The 23,666-nt window shown below is 38.3% G+C and overlaps 1 protein-coding gene across 11 annotated transcripts in view; it reads left to right on the top strand.

Moving 5' to 3' along the window:
- The window catches only part of RBMS3 (RNA binding motif single stranded interacting protein 3), an 864,086-nt gene that overhangs the window by 554,217 nt on the left and 286,203 nt on the right, over positions 1 to 23,666 (top strand). For all 11 annotated transcript variants that reach the window (XM_067561871.1, XM_067561866.1, XM_067561863.1 and 8 more), the window contains one exon: positions 16,290 to 16,381. In XM_067561871.1, coding sequence (XP_067417972.1) covers positions 16,290 to 16,381 — 92 coding nt within the window. The remainder of the gene's footprint in view (positions 1 to 16,289; positions 16,382 to 23,666) is intronic.

The raw sequence follows: 23,666 nt of genomic DNA, 5'->3' as shown, positions 1-23,666 counted from the left end.
AGTTGCATTCAGTGCGGCCTGTTGCCACCACACAATGTGTCAGTTCGGTCACGTTGATCCGCACTGTGTGTGGACCTCCTGGCTACACCTCCAACTGTAGGTGACATACTCAGTTTCATCTCATATCTCCTTATGTGAAGGCTTGCTTTGGAAGTGAGGCAAAGAGGCCTACACTTCAGTCCTTGTGCAAAAGGAACATTGCATCCGATGAAGTGGGTTTCTGCCCAGGAAAGCTTATGTCCAAATAAATTTGTTAATCTTTAAGGTGCCACAGAATTCTCATTGTTTCTAATGAATTAGGTCTCTACCCCCTTTGTAAGTGGTGACAGATTTGGATATTTGGTCATATATTTATAATGGTAAAATAACATGAAATAACACCCTCAAATCAAACATAGAGAAGAATATTTCACTGTATCCTGAAGTGTTATTAATTCACTTGATTGTGTCCGTTTATTTGTGGAACATCAGAACAATGAGTGATTTTTAGGGCCTTTCCAAGAGGTTCAGAAATCGAGGCTGGATAAGCACTCAAAATTTCAGACACTTCATCTGTGCCTTATCGGAATTGTATATTCCTCTTGGACCTGAAAAAGTGGACTGGAAATCTGGAGAATAGGTCTGCTTCTGCGATTTCTTCTGCTACTTGCTTCTGATCAGGCTGAAACAACAATAACTCTTTTTGAGTTAGGTCTCAGGATTTCCAGTTATAAATACGTATAAATATGTCGACTTGTTAAAAAGGCGGGGGGGAAGGAGGGCTGGAAGGGGAAATTGACGAAGTAGTAACTGGGTAAAGATCTATTTTAAAATCAAGTGCAACATTAATTTTGGGTTAGACACCATGTAAACCATGTCCAATAATATTTTTAGCACAAATATAGTTGAGCTCTGCGTAAAGGGGTTTTTAACCAAAACCTGGAGACAGCATGAATGTTGCTGTGCTATAATAAGGGCTTTTGACATGGCATTCAAAATGTTTACTATAGCAGAGGCTGGTGCGCCAGAATTGGCAGCGTGATTTGAAGAAAATATATTTCAATTTTGGGGAAAATGTTATCTTTGGATTTCACATTCCTGCCTTTTCTGAAGTCCCTCTTGTTCTTCTGAATTGCAAGTGGTTTGCATAAGGAACTTATGTTGCTGTGCTGTTCATATTACTGACTGTACTACAAGTTCACGGCCCAGTCTCTCAAGGGTGGTGTTTTTAAAACAGATGCCTATCTTTAATGAAAACCATTTTAGGATTCAAGCATCTTCCCTCCAGAGTAACCTAGAAAATGGCATGCTCGTCACTTTGGCTTATTTTAATATTTCCTGAAACCTGCTCAATAAGCCTTTTTTTTTCTTTTAAAAACATATTGAAAATGAAAATGAGTTCTAATAACGTATAATAATCATAGTGTCATTGCTGTATGAATCTTCCCTTGTTGGATTGTCTCTTCCTGATTACTTATATTCTTACTTGTTTAATATTATCAAAACTGAGGGACTCAACAATATAGGAAAGAGAAGAAAACATTTCACTGCTGAGTAGACCAGGAGCAGCAGATTGTGTGTGTACTGAACAGCTTTCTTCTTTGCATCCTGGATTTGGATCCACTGTCATCATATTGCTGGAAGACCTGACTGCTCCCAGATTTTTTTTCCAGTATTTCATTGTTATCTGCCATACAATGAATCCAGAATTTACACTGATATCCTGTTTTTCCCATTTTTGACTGTGTATATCTGTTAGAGTTTCATGTGCAAGTTGAGAGCACAGTAACAAATCCAGGTGCCGCAGACAGTAAACACAATTATTTTCTATGTCTAACAATCATGCAGAACTGGGATGAGAGCCATGGTTTATGAGGTTGAACACTCATGGCCTCTAGAACTAGAGGAGAACTGCATTAACTGGTGGTAAACTCTGTGAATCAGCAGTTAGAAGGGAATGGCACTCACTCATATGCACAAAGCCCATATATTAATGCAGAGTGTGGCTGGATAAATTTCCTGAACTGATTCTGTTACAGGTTTTATACCCAGCATCATGCGGCTCCAAAATAAGTGATAGAGAAATCTTAAGAGGTTTAGTTCAGATCATAATCAAAGATTCTCCAAGCTGAATTAATCTTACCAGTCTGCATAACCAAATATGAAACTTCATAAAGAACAAAACTTTCACGTGACAGTGGCAGTGTTATTTGCTGGCAGGGTGGATTGATTTAAATCAAAATGTTTTAAATCATGATTTAAATCACCAAGGGAAAATCATTGGTTTAAATCAAGTTTCCCACTGCTACTTCTTCACATATTTCTTAAACAATGGTGCAAATCTGATCACTAAAACATGTTAATTTACAACTCAATACAGCGTTTTACAACATCTAGGAGGGTATACTTTGTGTAATTTTTTAGATAACTTGATTTTTATTAATTTAGAAAAAAGTACATAATACTCATTACCTGTGTCAAGCTGCAGATGCAGTAGCAATACATTAGGAATGGTAAGATCTAAATCTCACACACAAACACAACAGCACTTATATTTTATTAAACTAAATCTTAAATGTTACATAAGTGTTTCACATTTGCAATTGCAGCAGTCTGCTGAGTTGCTGGCTGTCCTTAAACTCTTCTTTTTTTTTTTTTTTTAATTTTCAAATTTTATTAATTCTAACAGACAAGTCATCACAACACTAAACGTACGCTGTCCTTAAAACTTCAGTGACTAGCTCTCATCTTCCCCACTCTCACTGAGAGACACTCCCATTCCGAAATAGAGGAAGCTAATGCTGTGAAAAGTTGTCTTAGCACCTGAAGGAAATCTGTTTCAAGGTGCCTGGCTAATGATTTCCACCAATTCAGGGGAGTGACTTTGTTCAAAACATCATCAGTAAACATATACTGTTTAAATGGTTCTGCTCCAGCCCTGAAATGTATTATGACTGGCATAACTGAGGAGTGATTTTGAGATGGCCCATGCCATGGCAGCATCATCTACCTTTATATCTGGGATTGAGAATTTTATCTGGGATCGAGAATACCTTTATATCTAGAATTGAGATCTGGGTTCTCAAGAAAATGAGGTGGAGTTAGTGCTTGATCCATTTGTTTCTTTATTACCTGCAGTTTAATTGTCTGGTGAGGTACTTATTTCTTTGTTCAATGTCTCTTGAGGTGCCTTCCAAATTTCGACATCGTCAGCAACACAGTAACAATTTTGTCTGAAGTTTGTTTTCGGCTTTGGATTTAGGCTTCAATATACTGAGCATATCCTCTATATTCCTCTTTAATCCAATGTTAGATACTTTGGATGAGATACTTCCATCTATTTTATCACAGTTTTCTTCACAAAGTTTAATGAGAATAGGTTAGTTCTTAATAAATTGTTCAAAACAGTCAACCACAGAATTCCATCGAACATCTTGGGGGAGAATTAGTTGGGATCCTCCAGCTCTTTTCAGTGAAGCTGAAGCAAAATGGTCGTTGCGGAAGTATTTTACAACTTCAACAACATTTTCTTTTATTCCTGGAGAAGACATACTTAAGTCTTTGGCTAAAAGATGCATTAAATGGGCACTGCAGCCATATGTCATTAAGCAACATCCTTCCATTTCTTCTTCTAGTATCTTCTCACCTTTGCCATGTTTGCAGCATTGTCTTGACAAAACTGCTCACGTGACAGTTGAATTCTTGTTCACAGTTTATTACAGCTTTCACTGCCCACTTCTTTTAAATATTCTGTTGGGTGGGCATTTCCCGATGTATCTATTGTTTCTGAAGTATATGCAACCCCATCTTCTGTTGTCACACAGGCACATATTACTGGATCGTTGTGTACATTGCTCCAACCATCAAGGCTTAAACTGTCAAATTTCCCCTCAGTATTTCTTGCACACTGTTCAAGTTCCTTCTTGTACACTGTATCTAGCAACCTTCCACCAATGTCTGCTCTACCAGTTGGAGTGTAGCCTCGTGATAAGGACCCAACCATGTCAATTAAGTGTTAATTGTTAACAATGTGAAAAGGAGAATATGTGGCATAAATTAACTGAGCAATCTTTTCATCTATGGTGTCTTGTTGGTATTTGCTGGTCCTTACTACAAACCCATCCATGACGGTAGTTTTACTGGATGATTGAAATCTTTCGCTTGCTACTGATACTTTGTTGTCTGAAATACGTTTAGTTGCAGCACTGCTGCTAAAAGTACAAACAGATGATTCTGAAGTTGTTGCAGGTAAACAGTCACAGTCAAAGTCTCTTATGCTTAAATGAAATCTTGAAACAAAATTCAAAAATGATTTTGAATAGTCATTCTTCTCAGTTCTTCCCACTCTATTATTCCAGTTAATCATTTACATTTTTCCCAGCAAGGATGCAGATCCGATTCCAAATTACCAAAAAAGCTAAGACTGACTACACTTAAAGTGCACTTAATTTGGAGTAAGCCCCATAGAACTCACTGGCACTTCTGTTTTTTGAGAAAACAAGTATAGGATGGGGTTCCCTTAGGAAAGCTGAGTTATGCTGGAGTAAAATAGGGAATAGATTTATGGCATCACCATTCTGGTCTATGGCTATGATGTTCCAAAATAAGGGGCATGTATTATGTAATATAAAATGAGAAAATGACACCCAGTGGCAACTGGCAACTCTAGATTTCTCTTACTGCAGCCTTCTGTGCCGTATACTTGGGTGATAGATTCTAAATCTAGTTAACTAATTAAACAAGCCATAAGGATTAACTAAGCTAAATGTTTTTTCTTGCAACATCCAACATAGCAAACAGCTTGGGAATTTACTTGTTAAATCACACTTATACTAAAAGGCATAGAGAGAGTCTTGAAGAATGATGAATAGGAAAGTGCATTATTTGAGTTACTAACCAGCTGATCTGCATTGTTCATCAGACATATCTACATCTTCATCTACATCATTTTCTCCCAATAAGCACTTTTCATTATGATGTTTCATTCTTGCAACTAGGCCCTGCATTTCCTTCTTGCACTGCTTACACTTGACACATTTTCCTTTTTTACCCAGGGAAGGAATTTCTTCAAAATATTCCCAGATAGGGTCTCTCTTACACGCAGAAGCCATGACAGTTTTTCTGAGGCAAAAATGTGGGGAAACATAGGAAGCTGTATGTGTACTGAATAATGTCTTCCCTTTTTCTTTCTAGTCCATTCCACTGTTCCTTGCAACTCTGCCTCCGTCCTTTGTGTCTCTGTCTTTAAGACAGTGTCTTAACTAACGACTCTGCCTTGCTTGGCCCAGCTCCACCACCACATAAGCACCGAACAACAACAATTCTATCCAGCCTGGTGTGTCTTTGCACATGTGACTTTAGTCTGCCGAGAAACAGAAACTGAAAGCCCAGAACTTTCAAGAAGCAAGAGCTGGTAGTTAGCCTGGACAGACTAGAGCCATTAATTCATTTTATGAGACTGTAAGTGTAGGTTTAGCATGTTTGTGATGAGATTTAATTGTAACCGTTATTTTTTAAAGGAGAGAGAAATTTAGTATTTTAATGATGATTTTAAAAAAAATCCAAAAAATCTGATTTAAATAAAAAAAATCCGATTGAAATTAAAAAAACGATTTTTTAAATTTAAAAAAAAAAACATTGATTTTTATCCACCCTGCTTTCTGGCTGGAAATATGAAAATAGTTTTTCTTGTGGTATTACAGAACTTCAGCATCTGGACATGGTTGGAATGAAGTGCAGAGGTGCATGAAAATGAAGAATACTTGTTTAAGAAAATTAAACATTTTAAAATGTTTAAAGTCTGAGGTTCATTTCAAGTTTTGGGTGAAGGTTCTTGTCCATTCTTATTTAACCCAAACTGGTTTTTCCATCTCTCTCTGAAAGAAATTGGAAACTCAAAATTATTGTTATTTTGATCAGGGCTGGCTGCAACACAATGATTTTGTTTTGCAAAAAATGTCGATGTTTCAACAATTGTTTTGTTTTTCATTGGAAGGAATTATGAGACCTTTCAATATTTTTTACAAAAAATCTACAAGAGAAAGAGAGAGAAATACCTACTCAGCTGAGAAAAAGCAGTGGTTAGTGCATTCACCTGGGATGTGGGCAAGTGTCCTAACCACTGAGCCATACGCTATTCTGGGTGGATGTCTCTCACGTTACCCACCACCACCACACAAAAATTTTCATCCTGGACATGAGAAACCCTCACAATAAAAGTTATTGCAGAAAATTATCTTCAGTTAGTTCCTAACCATTTCCTGGGCCAAGGAAAAGAATTGTATATGTGCATGTTGCGTACATCACTTTCTCTCACACACATGAATATACAGTTAAGTGACTTAAAACTTTGGGGAGGCTGCATTGTATTGTTCATACTTAACAAAGAGGTTGAATCTCTGCTTTACATGTGAAACTCAACCTTCACTATCCATAATATACACACGGATAATGAATAAATTATTATACTATAAAATACATTTTAGTGTTAAATAGCTATGGTTTGTCTTACAAACTTAAAGCTGTGACAACCATTCTTGGTTAAAAAGAATTCATCTTATTTGATTTTGACAGCTAATCAATGCAACCCAGCAGGAAGAGGAATCACAGAATTTAAAGATAGAAAAGACTCTTTATCTCATCTGGTCCAACCTCCTGCCAATACAGGGTTTATACTATAGTATTTTCTTGAGTGCTTTATTCAGTACAATTTTAAGTTGCTTGAGTAATTGGATTTTCACCACTCACTTTGGAAAAGTCACTGTTAGCAGAATATCAGAAAATATTTCCTAAATTTGTCTTTTGTTCAGTGTTTAGCTGATCATTTCTACTCTTCTGTGATGGCCCTAAATAATTTCTGTACTTGGCTGTTGTATTCACTGTTTACATACCTGTAGATGGCTACAATTAGTTATATACATTTAAACCAAGATTCTGCAAAGCCTTAAGCCTGGACTTAAGCCTGGAATAGAACTGGAATGATTTTCCTGTTTTGTTTTGTTTTTTTCACCCGGAAAATGAAAAATATTTAATTTCAGGTCAATCCAAATGTGGTTTTTTGTTTGTTTGTTTGTTTTTGTTTTGGTTCAACCAGTAAACCAAATAACCAATGTTTATGTATATATGCACATGCTTAATTTTACCCACTGTGAGTTGTCTCATTGAAGCTTTATAGGATTGGGGCCTTAATTATTTTACTTTTGCCTCAGAAACCATTACTATCAGGGCATGTCACGGGGCATGGCCTCTCTCCTGCCTTCTTCCCCACAGAAACTGTGCAGACTCCAGTGGTTGTGCCATCATGGTATCCTTTTATTTTAAGTTCCTTCCACCATTTCCACAACAATCCCTATGCAACAGTCTATTCACAGCACCAACAGCGCTTTTCAGCCCTCTCTCCAGAACCTGAGGGGAACAGAGGTCTGCTTCCCTTGAGGCCTCTCTGTAGCTGGGCTCATCCAGCTTTAATGCCCTTTCTCTCCCCCTTGGGACTTACTTCCTGCCTCTCTCTCAGCTTTGGGCTGATGAGCTAATTGGCTCCTTATCCCATCCAGCCAGTCAGCCTGATTGTCTAATTACCTCTGTCAGCTTTCTCCAGTGGGAACTGATTAACATCTGAGTGATCAGAGTGCAGGCTCACCCGTTTACCTCTGTCACAGAGCCTTCATCACTTTTGTTGCCTTTTTTCAGAATTCCCTCCTGTCTATCAGTCTTTCTGGTACTGACATGCCAATTACCTTGCATAGACTTTGAGGAGTGCTCTAGTGCCATATAACCTCCTTGATCCATATATACTGTGATTGGTTTTTATTCCTACCATATTTCACTAAAAGCTCCTTTAAGATTTGATGTCCACTATCACTCCTGTTCTCTTTTTAGGATTATTTATTTTCTAATATCTGCTCAGATAGAATATCTGTTTTTGGGATGATTATTTTTCAGATTTATTGGTATGAAATTTTTTTTAATGACTCTCATTTCTTTCTTTACCATGTATTTAAATTCTATGGGTCTGTTTGTATTGTTACTTATACTTGCTGGATTTGCAAAACCTTCCAGTTTAGTAACATTTTAAAATATGAGGCAAGGCATTCAGAAGCTCCATCCCTATTTTGTGCATGTAATAATCACAACTGCATGCAATAATTAGGTACAGCAAATGTTCAGTTGTAAAACTAACTAGCCATTTGCATTCACATGTACCCAATGTAATTCAAAGTAATCGAATGCACAAATTAGGTACTCAATTATAGGAATATTTTTGCACACACCTTTCTAAAAATCTGTCCTCTGGTTGCTTACAATTTTATTTTTCTCCAATTCAGTTGTTATACAAGGGTTGAAGAGAATGAAAGAGTTAAAAAAGGACTGAAACATAATCAAAGTGACAGTTATGTGCCATATCAAGCTAAAGCAAACAAAAATTTCAGCTGTACATTGCATACTATCAATGTAGGTGTATCTCTTGGGACCCATCTTTAATGAAAGGACTGTGTTTGCTCTTGATTTTCTTCGTTCCATTTAAGATTTTCCCTTTGCAATTATTTTCTTCTGACTATATATTAGCTTCTTTAATTAAAGTGTGATGATTCACCATTTTCTAGTAACCAGGAACCTTTTTTAAGGCAGAATTTTAAAAAATAATTTAGAGTATTTTACAATTGCTGTCTTTGTGCATCCATGGTATTTTTATGCCTCTTGTCTTCCGTGAACAATGCAAAAACTCTGCCATAAGTAATTTTGTATTCATGGGCAAATCAACTTCTCTACTTCCTAACTCTAATTTTCCAAGATTTTAATTTGATTCTTTATCCAGTGTGCGTAAAAAGATCACTGAAATTTGCCTAGTAAATTATAGGACAATCACTTTTATGTAGTTTACCTACTTGTTGAAATGAACATTACCTTTTAAGAGATACTCTAGCTAAACGCAGGGCAAAAACAAATTTTACTAAACAGGTGGATTCAGTCCTTATAGAACAGAAGTGGTTGCATGTAAATGGGAAAGGGGAAATGACTTACTGTGGCTATTATCTATTTGCATGTATATGCACAGGAGTTTGTGTGTATATATCTAAAGTGTGGGTGGGTGTTTATATATATGTTTGTGTGTGTGCCTGCAACACATGTATGCATCTGTACAGAAACACTAGAGCTGTGCACATCATTGATTGTTTGGTTTACTAGATGAACCAAAAAACAAAACAAAACAAAAAATCTGGTTTGACCTGAAATTAAATATTTTTTGTTTTCTTAGTGAAACAAAAATCCCCAGGAACATCATCCCATATCTATTCCAGGAATGTTTAACAGCTTTTTGTATTAAAAGCTATGGAAATTTGGACATTCCTTCCACAAAACCACCATAGCAGGAGATAGTGCCGCAATCCCTCCTTTATAGCCCCATGGTTAGAGTATTCACTTTCCTGGGATGTGGGAGACCCAGGTTCACAAATCTCCACTCTGCCTGATTCAGAGCAGGGATTCCAGGTGAGCGCCCCAACCATTGGACTATGGAGTAATCTAGGTTGGGTCTCTCCTGCTGAAGTTGTTCCACTGTGTATAAATCGTTAAATGGTCATTGGGCCAGAGAGAGAGTGTGGGACTGAGAGGAGGTGGGGGACACCTAGGTTCCAGTCTTGGCTCCAGTGACTAGTGGAGCAATTTCAAAAGGAAAGATTGAAAGAGACTCACCCAGATTATCCAATAGTCCAGTGTTTGGGGTGCTCACCTGCAACGTGGGAGGCCTAAATTAAAATCCCTGCTCCAAATCAGGCATAGTGAAGGCTTGTAAACCTGGGTCTCCAACTTCCAAAGTAGGTGAGTTCTCGAATCATGGGGCAATATGTAGAAGGAAGGAGCCATTGTCACCAACTCCACCTTCTCCTCTTGTTTTTGTGAATGGCATCGAAGTCACCTTCTGAAATCTAGCCCCTCTCTATCCTCCAGATTTCTGGGAGATGAAACTATCTGGGGAATTCATATCAACTTCAAAAATAATTTGGTTGATCTGAAACTTCATTTTTCATTGAATAAACTATTGGTTTGAAATTATTTTTTTACAGCTCTAATGTGTGCATATGTGATGGTATTCATGTGATAAGTTACAGATCCAGGTGCTAAATGCATTTTAGTACATGACTTCCCAATTTTTTGTACGCCTTTGGCTCCTCCCCTTCCCCATGCTTGTTCAACATCCCTCATGTCACATACCCCTCTACTAGGAGAGCTTTTCACTTTCCAAAACTTCAAGCAACTTCAAAAAGTCATTTAAGGGGGGGAAAAATCAACCTGTCAGAGATACTTTCTTCTTTCCCCCAAATATAGAAGTTTCATCTCAAAATTACACTGGCTGAAGGTCCAAGATAAGTGAAGTATTCAGTTTTATGTCAGTTCTAGATTTAAGGTCTGATATTTCATGGTTCTAGAAGGCCAGAAACAGAAGTTTGGAGCTTTATACCATTGCACATGCAAGATTTTGAGCTTCCTAATGGGAAGCATTTGGAAGGACCCAAGATAGCAGAACGGAAAAACATGGCAGGTTTATATGTAGTTTTATATATAGGGGAATTGTCATGGTGGCACATAATAGAATTTGTTTTTACGTTTTCTTTAAAAACAAAAGAAGCCCAGGAAATAACATACGGAAACAACTACGTTAAAAGAACATTATTAAGATTTCAAAGCCAAGCACTTAAAAGTTAGGAAATCCTGGAATCTTTAATTTACCTTTATTCTGTCCTCTTGTGCATATTCATTATGACACACTTTTAAAGTAATTAATATTTTTATAGGCCCCCTGCCTTATTCTGTGCATAGGATGTATGGACAATGGGGCAGAATGACAATTACGTGAGCGACTATAAAACTGTCATTGCCTAAATTTGCAACTGAAATAACGGGGTTTTTTCCATGCAGGAGTTTTGTGAGAGTTTTGGCATTGACTTCAGTGAGGCCAGGATTTTAGCCATGAATTTAAAGGGTGGAAAGTCCGGCAAATAAAGAGTTAAATTTATCATAGTAACCTTAATATGAACATTTTGCACATCTTCTATTTTATGGAATACGTTGAACAACAAACATTGATATTCCGATTCACATTTTAAATTTACAAGGATCTGACACAGGTGCAACGTGGATGAATTAGCATTATTCTGAGAACTATCACTTGGTCATTTTCTTCATTTTTAAGCTTTTAATTCGTATCTTTAATGTTACATTGATGTACGGTTTTCCATTTTTGTTTTGTTTGTTTATCCCCCTTTTGATTTTATTGATTATTTTTGAAAAAAAGATAAAAGAAAGAGTCCAGATCTATTAGACTGGAAGAGCTTATAACTTTCCTGGAAAACAGGCTCCCTTCTGCAGAAACATAGAGTTAGATTGTGGCCTCACACAGCTATTGAAGGGGAAGAGAGTAAGGAGCCACCTCCCCTTTGCTTGACCTGCACAAGAGCTGCCCTGAATTGTTGCCCATTCTCTTCCTGAGAGCATTTCACTAAAAAAGATAGTAGGCAGGGCCATCTACGTAGGAGCCAATAGACCTGAGCATTTGAATTGGGAAGAGTAAATTGCACCCTTTAAAGGCCTATAGCTCATTATTCTTCCATCCCCTGAACATTTGGGGAGTGCTGGGAGAGGCACTGAAGTAGAAAGCTACCTGATGCTCACTCTGCAGAGTGCAGCTCCATACTTGCTCCTTTGCAAGATGCTACAACAGTCCTATGGTCCTGTTTGTGTGGTGTGTCCTGCCTCCTCCCTCCCCTCCACCCCTCCTCCAAATGCAGGTTATTGGCTAAATACTATAGTTTAGCCTAGGGATTTCAAACAGAATCTGAGTCTGCAGTGCAACCTTCCAGTGAAGAAATGCTTCCGTGCTAAAAAAATACCATCCATGTTAACCTTTCCTGTGATGTGCATTTGGGAACTGACCTTAGAGAATGCTGAGCATCCTCTATTCCCATTGGGCCTTTAGAACTACAGTTAGCAACACAGCTCCCAGCATTAGCAAAAATACTTCCATAACACACCAAAACAGAGATTTTAAATGCAAACAGGCCTATTCTCTTATCAGTGTATGTGCAAAAATTCCAAGAGACTTTATGGTAATCAGATTTGTGCACCAATGGGAGAATACTTGTGTTTGGTTCCCACTTGTGAATTAATGTGGAAGCAGTTAATTGTGGGTAGTCTCTTGTATTGTTTAGAGGTATGTTTAACTACCCGATTGGTGTCTGCAATCCACAGTTTGACATGGAGAGAGATAAAATACCACTGCAATTATTTCAAACCACAAATTTGTACCCATCAGTGTTTGCAGGCACAAAACATAGGCCATTTCCTAAAACCAGAACCTAAATATTAATGGTGCAGTATATGAAGAGGTTGTTATTTAGAAACGGTTTTGGAAAAAAGTAATTGAAAATCTCCAGGCATCCCATCTGTGTTTAAAGCAAGAATAATAACAAAACTTTAAATTAGCATAGGAGATTTAAGGCATTTCAGGAAAACATTGATTAAATCTGCCAATGAAATGAATGTGTTTGGCAAGTGACCTAATTAGTGTATATTTGGTTCTTTTTCACTGCACTGCTTACCACTAATTGCTGTTCCGCTGGTCTTCTTCTGACAAGTAAGAAAAACAAGGATGAGGGATTTGTTGAGGAAACAGTGACATTCAGTTTTAATTCATTTGAACCTGCTGCCAAGCTTAATTATGGAACTGAGAAACTGAGACCAGGAGGCCCCCAGCTGTTTAGGTTATAAGAGACATAGATGTTTAGTGTCTGTCTGTGTGTTCAGGTAGCACTTATTGCAGCAACCCATAAACTTATGCTTGCTGATGCTTCGTTGTTTTCTTTCCCCCACAGGTACAGAGTCACAGTTTGTATTCCTTAAACTTAATTATTTAGCTCAGATGGCATCAAGCCAAATAAAATTACAGTCGTTTTATTTCTCAGAGGAAAGGATTGGCAATGATTATGAGTAGCCTTGTCTTGTTGTTTGTGATTGCATTTACATGCTAGTAGTACGTGTCATTCTATAAAATCAGGAGCTCGCCACTTTAGTCCTAGTGTTAGAGGGCCAAAATCACCCTGGTATAACTACACTGAAGTCAAAGGACTGACTGGACGAATTGGGTCTTTAGCCTTTAAGGGAATTTTTCAGTAGGATGGTTTGTTTGTTTTTTAATTTAGAGTATGTTAAAAACAAAGAGGAATGAGATCTTTAAAAAAAAAAAAAAAGAGTGAAAATGATTTTGTTGTGTTTGTTGCATTATTGTTGTTGTTTCGTATTTATGTGACAATAGCATCTAGAAGTCCTAATAAAGTATCAAAGCCCCATTTTGCTAGATGTGGTACAACATAGGGGAAAAAATAAAGAGTTTACACTCCAAGTTTATGACAAGGAGCAAAAAGGTAGAGAATGGAATGTGAGTGTAAAAGAGGAAGGGTTTTTCAGATGTAGACGGTCACTTTACTTTGTTAGTGCATGACACTAGAAAATGAAACTGTGATTAAATTTATAGACAAAAGTGAAATAGACCAGCATAGGTCACTGAGACCTGGTTTACACCTAAAATTTAGATCAACCTATCTACGTCGCTGTATCTTCTTTTGCTGTAGCAAATGTCTACACTATGGCGCTCCAGCAGCATAGATGCAGCACCGAAGCTGTGCTGCTGTCATACTTGTAATATAGACATACCGTAAGTTTTATGAACATTTTAACAGCCAGCATAAATGGTGAGAAGGACATTAATATGTCTGCTGTTATGCTGTGTAACATTGCAAATGCTTGTAAGGATGCTTGAATGCTGAAGCAGCCTGGGAACTAGGCTTTTCTTACTGTAGGTGGTTGCTCTTTGGATTGCTTTTCAGCCTTGGAGTGATTTTGCCCTGATGTTCTGTGCGTGGTGGAGGGATGTGGAGAGGTGAAGATCAGAGGAATACTTGGAATGAGAATTAACCAGAGGGAAGGAACAATAACAACTTCACGTTTATACTAACACCATTAATGAAAATTATATGTAATGAACAACTGGCTCTGGCCAGAGGCATACAATTTTTGCCTCATTGACTTTAATGTAAGGATATGGTTCTATAATCACTGTCGAATATGTTATGGCCATTAGAGTAAGTGTATAGAAGCTATTCACACAATTAAACCTTGTGGACTGACTTAAATCTTGATTGATTGATTGACTACATTACATATACCTGCTATCTATTGTGTGTTCCCTCAAAACGTCGCAAGCCTAGAGATGCTAGTGTGAATTTACTGGTAGAACTACGTTGGATACACACACTCTTTTCTGTATGACATGTAGAAAGTTTTATTAAAAATCATTTACCTTATTTCCTTGCTCACATGAATCCTGCAGTATAAGCCTACTGTAAATCTCTAGTTCTGTTACAGTGTCAACATCTAAAAGATAGTTTTAGCATTTTCCCCCTGCACAGAGACGTGAACATGCTGAGGAAAAAAAGCAAGATGCGCTCTTCAAGCAATAATAAGCACTTCCCCTCCCTAGAATAGGTGGTTCCCATATTCATTCCATGTCATCCCAGTACCCAAACTGTCTAAGCTTTCATGGTGGCATCTGACTTCCTGGTGGGCTTCAAGGTCTGTTGGCAGCTTTAGTTTCAAGTCAGGGTCATTTGTATTTTGAGACTGTGAAGCTACATCTGCTCTTGTCTCCTCCCAAGAGCCATTCTCCTTTTCCTCTCCTTCACTCTGAGTTTGTGCACTTGTATCACAGCAAACAGACTCTGAGTTTGTGCACAGCAAACAAAAGCCTTGTGGAACTCCAAGGAAGGACCCCTCTGTCCTCATGTAGCAGGCTTTTTTAGTAAGTCAGTAATACAAACTTCACAGCTACTCCTCAGAGCATTTCTGAGAGCACTGTGAAGCGCACTGCTGTGTGTAACAAGTTCATTGCAGCATAACATGCTGAGTGAGAGAGACAGGAGGAACCAGGAGGGAGAAAATTAAATAGTTAATTAAAAACAAAAAACAAAGTGATAATTGAATTCTATTGCACTTTTTCATGGCAGTGTTGTGGGGCATACTATCGCAATGCAAGGTTGTTCCAAAGGCTTCCCTGGAGGTATATTGGTGTGTGAAATAAAAAAACAAAAATTAGGAGAAAATAGGACAGAGAGATTGAGGCATGGAGGACATTATTAAAGCAATGCCTCAAAATCCTTCTTTAGTTTCTAAGTATTTGTTTACTAACTATCTTGGCTGGTTTTGTTTAGTTTTTTAAAGCTTAAAACTTGTCAAATAAGATTTTAGCCCGTGAGAAACTTGGGTGCTAGACTCTTTTTACGTAGGACTAACCATTGCTTTGGGGGTGCGTGGGGGGGGATGAGGTGTTCATATACACTTTGGGGGCGGGGGAAGAAGGTGGAGAAAGGGTCACAAACTAACAGGGGAAAGGCTGACAAAAGAAATAGAAAAGCCTGATACAGCAGGAAAGCAACTTATTTGTAGCTGCCTACTGTATTGTCTTATTGACCTAGTAAATAGAGATGATGGCAGAGGAGCCATTATGCTATAAGCATGCTAGTGCCAATATTATTAAAGCTTACAGGCAACTTGGTTTCAGCCCTACAGTCTGCAGGGAGAATTACAGGGAAGTGAGCAGACTGTCTCCAAGAGGCATATTCCTATGTTGTAACCTCTTAGCAAGATGTGGGCTGGAATTTTTTCAAAAGATCTCTAAGGGAGTTAGGAGCCCAGGGGCAGATTTTTAAAAAGTATTTGAGAGCTTCTGTAAATCCACCTAGGCACCTATGTGCATCGTCAGATACCTAAAGATCTGAATTTAAAAGTCTTCAATTCAGTAGGAGTTGGATGCTTAATGCTCTTATGCGCCTTTGAAAATCGCACCTCTGGTCCCTAAAGAAGAAGGGATTGCCAGAGGCTATATGGGGGCAGATGAGAACGAGGGAAGGGTAATAATAGGAAGTGTATTGTACAAACAAGCTGACTAATTTAATAAAACAAGCTATTGAAAATAACTGGGTTGTAAAGCAGCCATTTTAAAAGTGAAAGATTATCTCCCTGTGTCTAGTCTTGCTGAACTGGATGCTCGGAGAGAGCTCCCTGAAGCAGTCCTTGATAGAGAACTAGCCATTTCTTTAAGTACCATTGATTTAAGGGAAGTGAAGATGAAAGGAATACAGATGTAGTGGCTGCTGGGTGTCAGAAGAGCAGTCGGTTTGAAGAATCTGAGAAGAATTTGATAAGATGGGAGGTCGTTGGTAGATACTAACAAAGACTTCTGTATTTATTTTCCTTTTTAGGCTATGGTTTTGTAGATTTTGACAGTCCGGCAGCGGCACAGAAAGCGGTAGCATCTCTTAAAGCAAATGGCGTGCAGGCCCAGATGGCAAAGGTAAGAGCAAGTATTTTGTTTCTTCTTTCAAGCTTTCCTTCTCTGTGTTGCGATGGTGTTTTTCAGTCTGTGTAGTGAAAATTTCAAGGGTTTGTTTTCTTTCTTTCTCTTTCTAAAATCATCTGAGCTTTCAGGATTCTGGCTTGTTTATTTTAGTGCTTATGTGTCTGTTGGGCCCATTGGCTTATTTGTCTGTTGGCTCATCAGTGCTCTTGAAAACTGTATTCTGCATGGGAGTTATTTTGTGTTGTTCTATATAGTCTTTTGTGTCCCTCCCCTCTTCCCCCTGCAACTGTAAGAACTTTATAAGCAAACAGAGTTTGAGTACTATAGCAATCAGGAAGAGGCCTTAATGTGTGGTGCACTGTGTAATTGCCTATTAATGTGCCTTGGAATACTCTTCATGTAACGGCCTACTGGGTCTGTCTGGAAGAGTGAAATGACTGAGTTTAATGAAAGTTTGTTGCATCTGTATTTTTTTTAAAGATGTCTGGCAACCGGGTTCAATTCCACTGACATCATAATTTAATAATGATTGTATCTGGAGGTCACTGGATTATGCTTTTCAAAGATTTTGTGAGACTCACACTAGAAATCTCCTAGCAAGTTGCTTGGTTTTAAGACCCAATTAGATGGGGACATGCAATTGGATGAAATACTGCATTTGGTGAATTTGGTCCTATATCAACATGAAGGTGGGTTGTTGGGGAGTTTATACCATGTGATTTAGCATAAAGTCCAACAATACCCATTCTGTACATGTAATAATTTTTTCCTCCCCGAAGACTAGATACATAGTAAATGCATTAGTTTTCTAGTGCCTTCAATGCACCTTGACCCATCATCTCTACTCTTCTTTATCTAATCTACCATGAAGGTGGTATAGGGCTCTCAGGCCTGGTCTCAGGCCCGGCAAATTTGGCAGCAGTTGACGGGAGTTAGCTTGTGTAACTTACGTCGACTTCCTAAATTCTGTTCGGCTTGCCGTCTGCACTATGCTGCGCTGACAGGAAATGCATACCCGTTGATGCAGTGTTACTCTTTTTTCAGAGGTGGTTTTATTAAATCAACTTCCGGATCGATTGAGTGGGTTTTCACTTCTGCTCAATTGAACCGGATAAATCAATCTGACAGCAGTGAATTTTCCGCCATCAGTGTAGACATAGCCTCAGAATCCTAAAAAATGCATCCCTCCCTTTCTAAATTTGCATATTTCCCCTTAAGAAATTCTGATGGATTAAAACCTTAACCTTATCTTTCACTGATATGCATTATTACCATGCTAGGAAAAAAAAAAGCCATTCAATAAGTAGGGCTCATGTGCCGGCTATTGAATTATACACCACTGTGCCTTAAAATAACTGCTGTAAGGTTTCCTGTCATCCTCTTTAATAGAGTCCCACAATGCAAGTTATACAGTTTTATTGGCTCTTAGCTTTTATTGACATATTGTAATAAAAATATTTGCTTCAAATAGAAAAAAATGGCAGAATGAGGCATCTGAATGCCTACTGAGAATCCTGGGATTTTATTTTCCTGATATATTATGTTTCCTTGTTTAAAATATAGGAAATCTGAGACATTTGTTGACCTCTGTAAAAGAAAAGAAAGCAGGAAATACGTTCTGAGGTAAAGGTTGATCCTGAATAGCTGTTTCTGGGGGATAATCCATAATTTATGTATATCTGGTGATTTGAGGCAATAGCAATCAGGTTGCATAATGAAGAGCAATAGTAGAGCTTTTGTGCTGGAAAATAGCAAAGGGGAAGGTGTCCTTAGAATGCAGGTGCTCATGTCAGTGCTGAACAATACTAAATTCCTTTGGACTCCATTGCAAAGCCATGAGTTTGGGGTGGGAGGTTTGCACCAAAGGTGGAGATTTGTGCTTTGGAGTATCTGTGGTTGGAATGGTGTTTTTCCCTTTCCTGATTTTGTGGAGACTACTGCATCCCTCTCTGTTTTTAAATTGTATTTTAATAGTTAACCAAGGTGCCTAGAGTCCTGGAATAGGTCCTTTAAAATATTTTGTATAAGTCAAAATTAATAGACAACTGAATGTTTCTCCTACTAGAAAAATCAGCATATTTAGAAAACGGGGGTTTAAAGGAAAGTCAGCTGACTTCATACAAAGTAGTGCATCGCATTACTGAAAAATCAGGAGCCTGGGAAAGGAAATCTGCCTGGAGAAGCATGTTAGGGCTTGCAGACATTAGGAGCCAAGTTGCATGGCAGACTGAAAGAGAATACTGCCAATATCTGGGGTCATTTAGCAATTGGAAGAAGTTGGAACAAAGATACAGGAGAAGAATTTAACCTCCGATAGTCAAGACAGTAACCCAGGAAGCCTGGCTTTGACCTTGATTGAATAGTGAACAGTGACCCACAAATGATACCAAAAGAAAAAATAAAATGCTACAGAAATTATCAAAACCTTTTGTGTGCGGTATTTATTCATCAGTATACCAAATACAATATAGCAGGGGGGTGGAACTCACCCCTACGCAGAGGGCCACACCCGGCTGCTCCACCACTTAAGTCCTACCTATTCTCTGTTTTGAAGGCTGGCCCTTTATGGGGTGAATTTCACTCACAGTGAATAAACGTACATTGAAACTTTGAGTGTGGCATATATTATTTTCACGCATACCGGAGATAAATCTGAATCAGTGTCAAGACTGTGAAAGAGCTTCTCTATAGTTTTTCTGAGGGAAATCCAGAAAATCTTATTTGGAAAACAAAAAGCAGTTTCCTGGGCATTGAGCCACTTGTATCAGTTCACAGAAATGCCTTGTGGATAGTTCAGTCAAATACGACAATTACTCATCCTACTGATCTATAAACAGAGCCACTTCCCTCATTTTGACCATTAGTTTACTATAAGTTCTAGTATTTGGACGCCTCTTTGGCTGGTTTTATTTAAAATGGCAGCCATAGAAACATGTCAAATGCTAACAGATTGATGTTCGATATTCTCTCACTGTTGGAATACTTGTTCTATCATGACTGACACAGCAAGGAACCATTTCTATATTATGTTTCCAATGAAGGAATTAACGTTGTTAAACCTGTTTTTATTTCTCGTTTTTGTTCCATGTTGGTAAAATCCACCCTGGTGTAGTGGGGTCATGCAGGAGCACTCTATACTGCCTCTGGGCTATGGAGGGGATTGAGCTAAGAAAGGGGCCAATATTATATCTGCTGGATTTCAGCTGGACGCACAGTGCCACAATCCCATGAAATACCGAAATCCCTCCAAAGATCATAGGATGGTCTTTTTCTTGATCTAGAGTCCTGTCCAGAATGTTAAATACATTTCCCAAGTAAACATGTTTTACTAGTGCTGCTATACCTTGCACAAGATGTAGTTTTTTATCCTTAATTGGAGATGTATTTTTTTCTCCTCTCTTTTCCTTTATTTATATTTTGTGCATTTAAAAGAAAGTCCATGTTCATGCTCAGTGTATATCCTAAATACCTGCAAATATACAGTAGCTGAAGAAATGCTTAAACAGAGAATGTCCTATGTGCCTGGAACATCTAAAACCAAGGAACATGCTGTGACTAGACTAGTGTAGTAGTAATAATACGGAAACCATGATTAAGAACCCAGTACGATAAAGGGACCTACCCAGACAGATGCTTATACTTGCACAGAGTCAGTGGGATTCCATTGCAGTTGTAAGAGTTTATCCTTGCAGATCAGGTTGAAGGATTGGAGCCTAGATCATTACCTACAATAAATATGAGCCAAAGGCATAACTCTCGCTGGAGTTAGCAAAGTTTTTTGTGAGATCCAGTCTGCCTCTCTCTATAGGATAGGCTGATTACTAGAACGTATTTATTTATTTGTGTAGTGGTAATAATCATATTTAATCTAATAAAGTAAACTAGCATTAATTCACATATCAGTAACAGAGCTAAATAGACCTCTACATCTGTGTGGAAGCCAGAGGCATCAAAAATCTTTCATAGTAGGACAGGGATGTTTCAAAAGGTAAGAGGACTACCTCTATTATATCACCCCTTCCCATAATTCTGCAGAAACAGAAAACAGGTTGGCATGAGGCATGTCTGTAATGGGAGAGATGTAGGAGCTAGGTTTGTCCAACTGGAGGGCACCAGGTAGAGAGGAGACTCAGAGCCTTTGCAGATGTGTTGATTGCAGAGATTGACCAAACTCTTCCACCAAGGGACCAGCAAAAATGAAACTCCGCAAGGAAAATCTTAGAGAATTTCCCATCTCCGGTGGTGGTTACAGTAAGTGCTCCTGGTCTGGATGTGGATCAGCAAAACAACTAAGTCTGTTAGCTGTATTCTTTCCTATAGCCTCTTCCTTTCCTGTAAATTCATCTTTTTATCATTTTTTTTTCTAACCTGACCTGCGCCTGCTCTGAAGGAGTGTTTTCACTGTACACTATGTGCTGTGATATATACTCACCTCTGCGTTTGTATATAACTAAAATTTTTTAATTCTCTTACTTTACTGTGTAAAAAAGTTTGATAGACGTATTATCCCATTGTTTCTTTTTAAATGTTGCATGGCACATGAACAGACCAACAGATGTTCTGACTCCAACAAGCAGTTGCTTCATTTTATTCACAATTGAAATTTCTCAAATTTTCAGCCAAACAAACTCCTGGATGTTGGTTCTCTTCATATTTGGAAAATATTTGTGAATATCAGCTTTGTTGACTGTGTGAACATTGCTTCTTTTTTCTGATATCAAAGCAGGATGCTAGGACTTAAACTTCAATATTTGAATTGTCAGGCTTGATTTTAATCCTATTCTGTAATTATCTGAACTTTTTTTTTCAAGCAACCTCAGATTTAATATTTGTATTGGCTCCTGCAAAATGATTTTCATCACTCCCTGAAAACGCGAGTGTGTTCAGCAACGTGGAAATAGCTAGGAACTCTGTTGTAATGAACTTGGCTGCATTCCATAGTATTTCATGAAGAACTCCATACACATCCATTAGCAGGTTGGTTCTTCACCAGTTGCCAAGGAAGTTTCACACTACAGGATGTATGCATTCTGCAGTCAAACAGTTCTATTTATCTTGTGCAAATGTTAACTCTGTTACCCAGTACTTATGCACAGTATGTATCCAGTGCTAACCTGAATCAATAACAATTTCCAATTAAATTACAATGAAATATTATAGCTGCATGCAAGAAGAAAGTGTATGGTTCAGATTTATAAATTGAAGGTCTTGGGCTTTCCTCCTTATCTTCTGCTTGCTTTCTTACACTGACTCTACCAGGGCACAAGGTTCTTCAGCAACCATGAGCTCTGCAATAGTGTTTTACAATTCAATTGTTACTACTCCCAGAGATTGAATCCACTTTATCCTCTTCCCCATTTACTTGTGCAGTGGGTTTGCGTTAAACTGACCTTTCCTAGGCTAATGGAGAATCATAGCACTGATTCTTCCCCAAGGAAGACACCAGAGCTGGTCTTTAAGGGCTACTTTTGAACATTTTTTCCCCCGTTCATTATTTCCAAGGGAGCTATCGAAGCGGATAAGGACATTGCAGAGAAGCAAAATGTTTTCTTTTTACCTGCCTTCATTACAAAGGATTTGGGGAGATATTGTACCTACTCCCAAACTTAATCTTTTCTCAAGATGAGACACTGCTGGAGATTCAAATGTCAAATGAGTGAGGTTCTGGAACAAACTGCTAGCTTAAATATCATCATGTTACCAGGATCAGATGAGTTACCTACATTTCCTCTAAGAAGTTAAAAACAAAGTAGTTGAGCCACCTTATTAAAAGCACGTAATGTAATGGATGTGGGATAGCATGGATACTGGATTACAGCAGAAGGATGACTGGTCTTATCTGAGAGCTGTTGGGTAGCCAGTGTGAAGTGAATTTGTGAGCTTGCTCCTGTTCAGAGAGAAACCAGCCATCTCAGTAAATATTAATTGGAAGAGTTCTTGACAGTAGAATCAAAGAAATTAATTGATATGGAGATCAAAGTGCCCTCTCACCCTTTCAGGTGTTTCTCCCACAAGCATCGAGGGTAATACGGAAGGAAGCTTCTATTGCCATTGCTTATGTTGTACCTGGATAGTGGACAAATGGGAATGTGTGAGAAGATTTTCAAAAGCACTCGGCACTGGCCTACATCTGGTCTCATTGAAGTGAATGGGAGGGTAACCATTGTCTAATGGGAATAGAATTGGGCTAGTGCTGTACTCTTTGAAAGTCCCACCCTTGTTTTCAAGGAATCTCAGTTCAACACTTTTTCCAACTACTAAGTACATTTAAAAATCACCCCAACCTTACAGCGCATACAACAGGTTTCCAAGTTGTAATGTTCAATCTCTTGCCATCCCTTCAAACAGATATTTCCACAGTCCTCTACTTTTGATGTAAAGTGTTTAACTTGGTTTCTAGATTGACTTGATTTTTTCCATAATATAATTTCATCTAAAACATTCCTCTGCCTTAGAAGATTGCACTATAAGTACTCAGTAAATATATCCTCCTCAACACTAGCCTGTGAATAGACAGCGCTTTGCAGAACAGATGCAGATTAATGAAAGGTTTAGCCTACTGTTGCTCTGGAGTGAAGTCAGTTTATGGGCTGGTTTATGTGTTGTGAATGTCAGCCAAGCAGGGATTGGCACATTTTTTATAAATACACACTGTGCCTGATGCTCCTCCCACTTAGACACGTTTAAATCAGCACTAACACCATTGAAATCAGTGAAGTTACAGCAGTTTGAATCAGGCTCCCTGTCTTTAACACTCACAGATCTGTGTTTCTTGGAAACTTTTATGCACTCTTTGCAAACCCTTTACATTTGAAAACAGGAAATCTGAGTGCAGTAAATGAGTTAAACACTGGAGTCTGATTCCTTTTTTCCTCCATACTCAGGAAACTCCAAACACCCCATGCAGGAGTTAGCCAACCACAAATATGCAGCTGGGGAATTTGTTGCTCAAATGGAGAGAAACTGTGTCGTAGCTTCAGCAAGCAAATCTTACTCACTCTGAAAAACCAAGAACACCAAAAAATGATTGCAAAAACATGGTTTTGAAAAAAAAACCAAAAACCTTTAGTGTGCAAGTCATAGGAAGCATTTTTTTTAGTGATACATTGTTTTAGCACTTTAGTGGGGCACTGATTGTGCTCTTTTGTAGCTCAGCACAAGAGTGATACATTCGTAAGATAAGAAAAAAATCCCAGTGTATATAGTGTGTTTTCTCAACGTAAGGAGATGACTCCTGTGAATGCTAGTGGAGGCTATGTGCTTGCATTTAGAGGGAGAA

Source organism: Emydura macquarii, unplaced genomic scaffold (genome assembly GCF_026122565.2).
Source record: "Emydura macquarii macquarii isolate MOO-44397 ecotype Brisbane River unplaced genomic scaffold, CSIRO-AGI_Emac_v2 contig_2422, whole genome shotgun sequence".
In the NCBI taxonomy this organism is placed as follows: domain Eukaryota; kingdom Metazoa; phylum Chordata; order Testudines; family Chelidae; genus Emydura; species Emydura macquarii.
The sequence above is the reverse complement of the archived record's forward strand: the minus strand, read 5'-3'. Positions and strand labels throughout refer to the sequence as shown.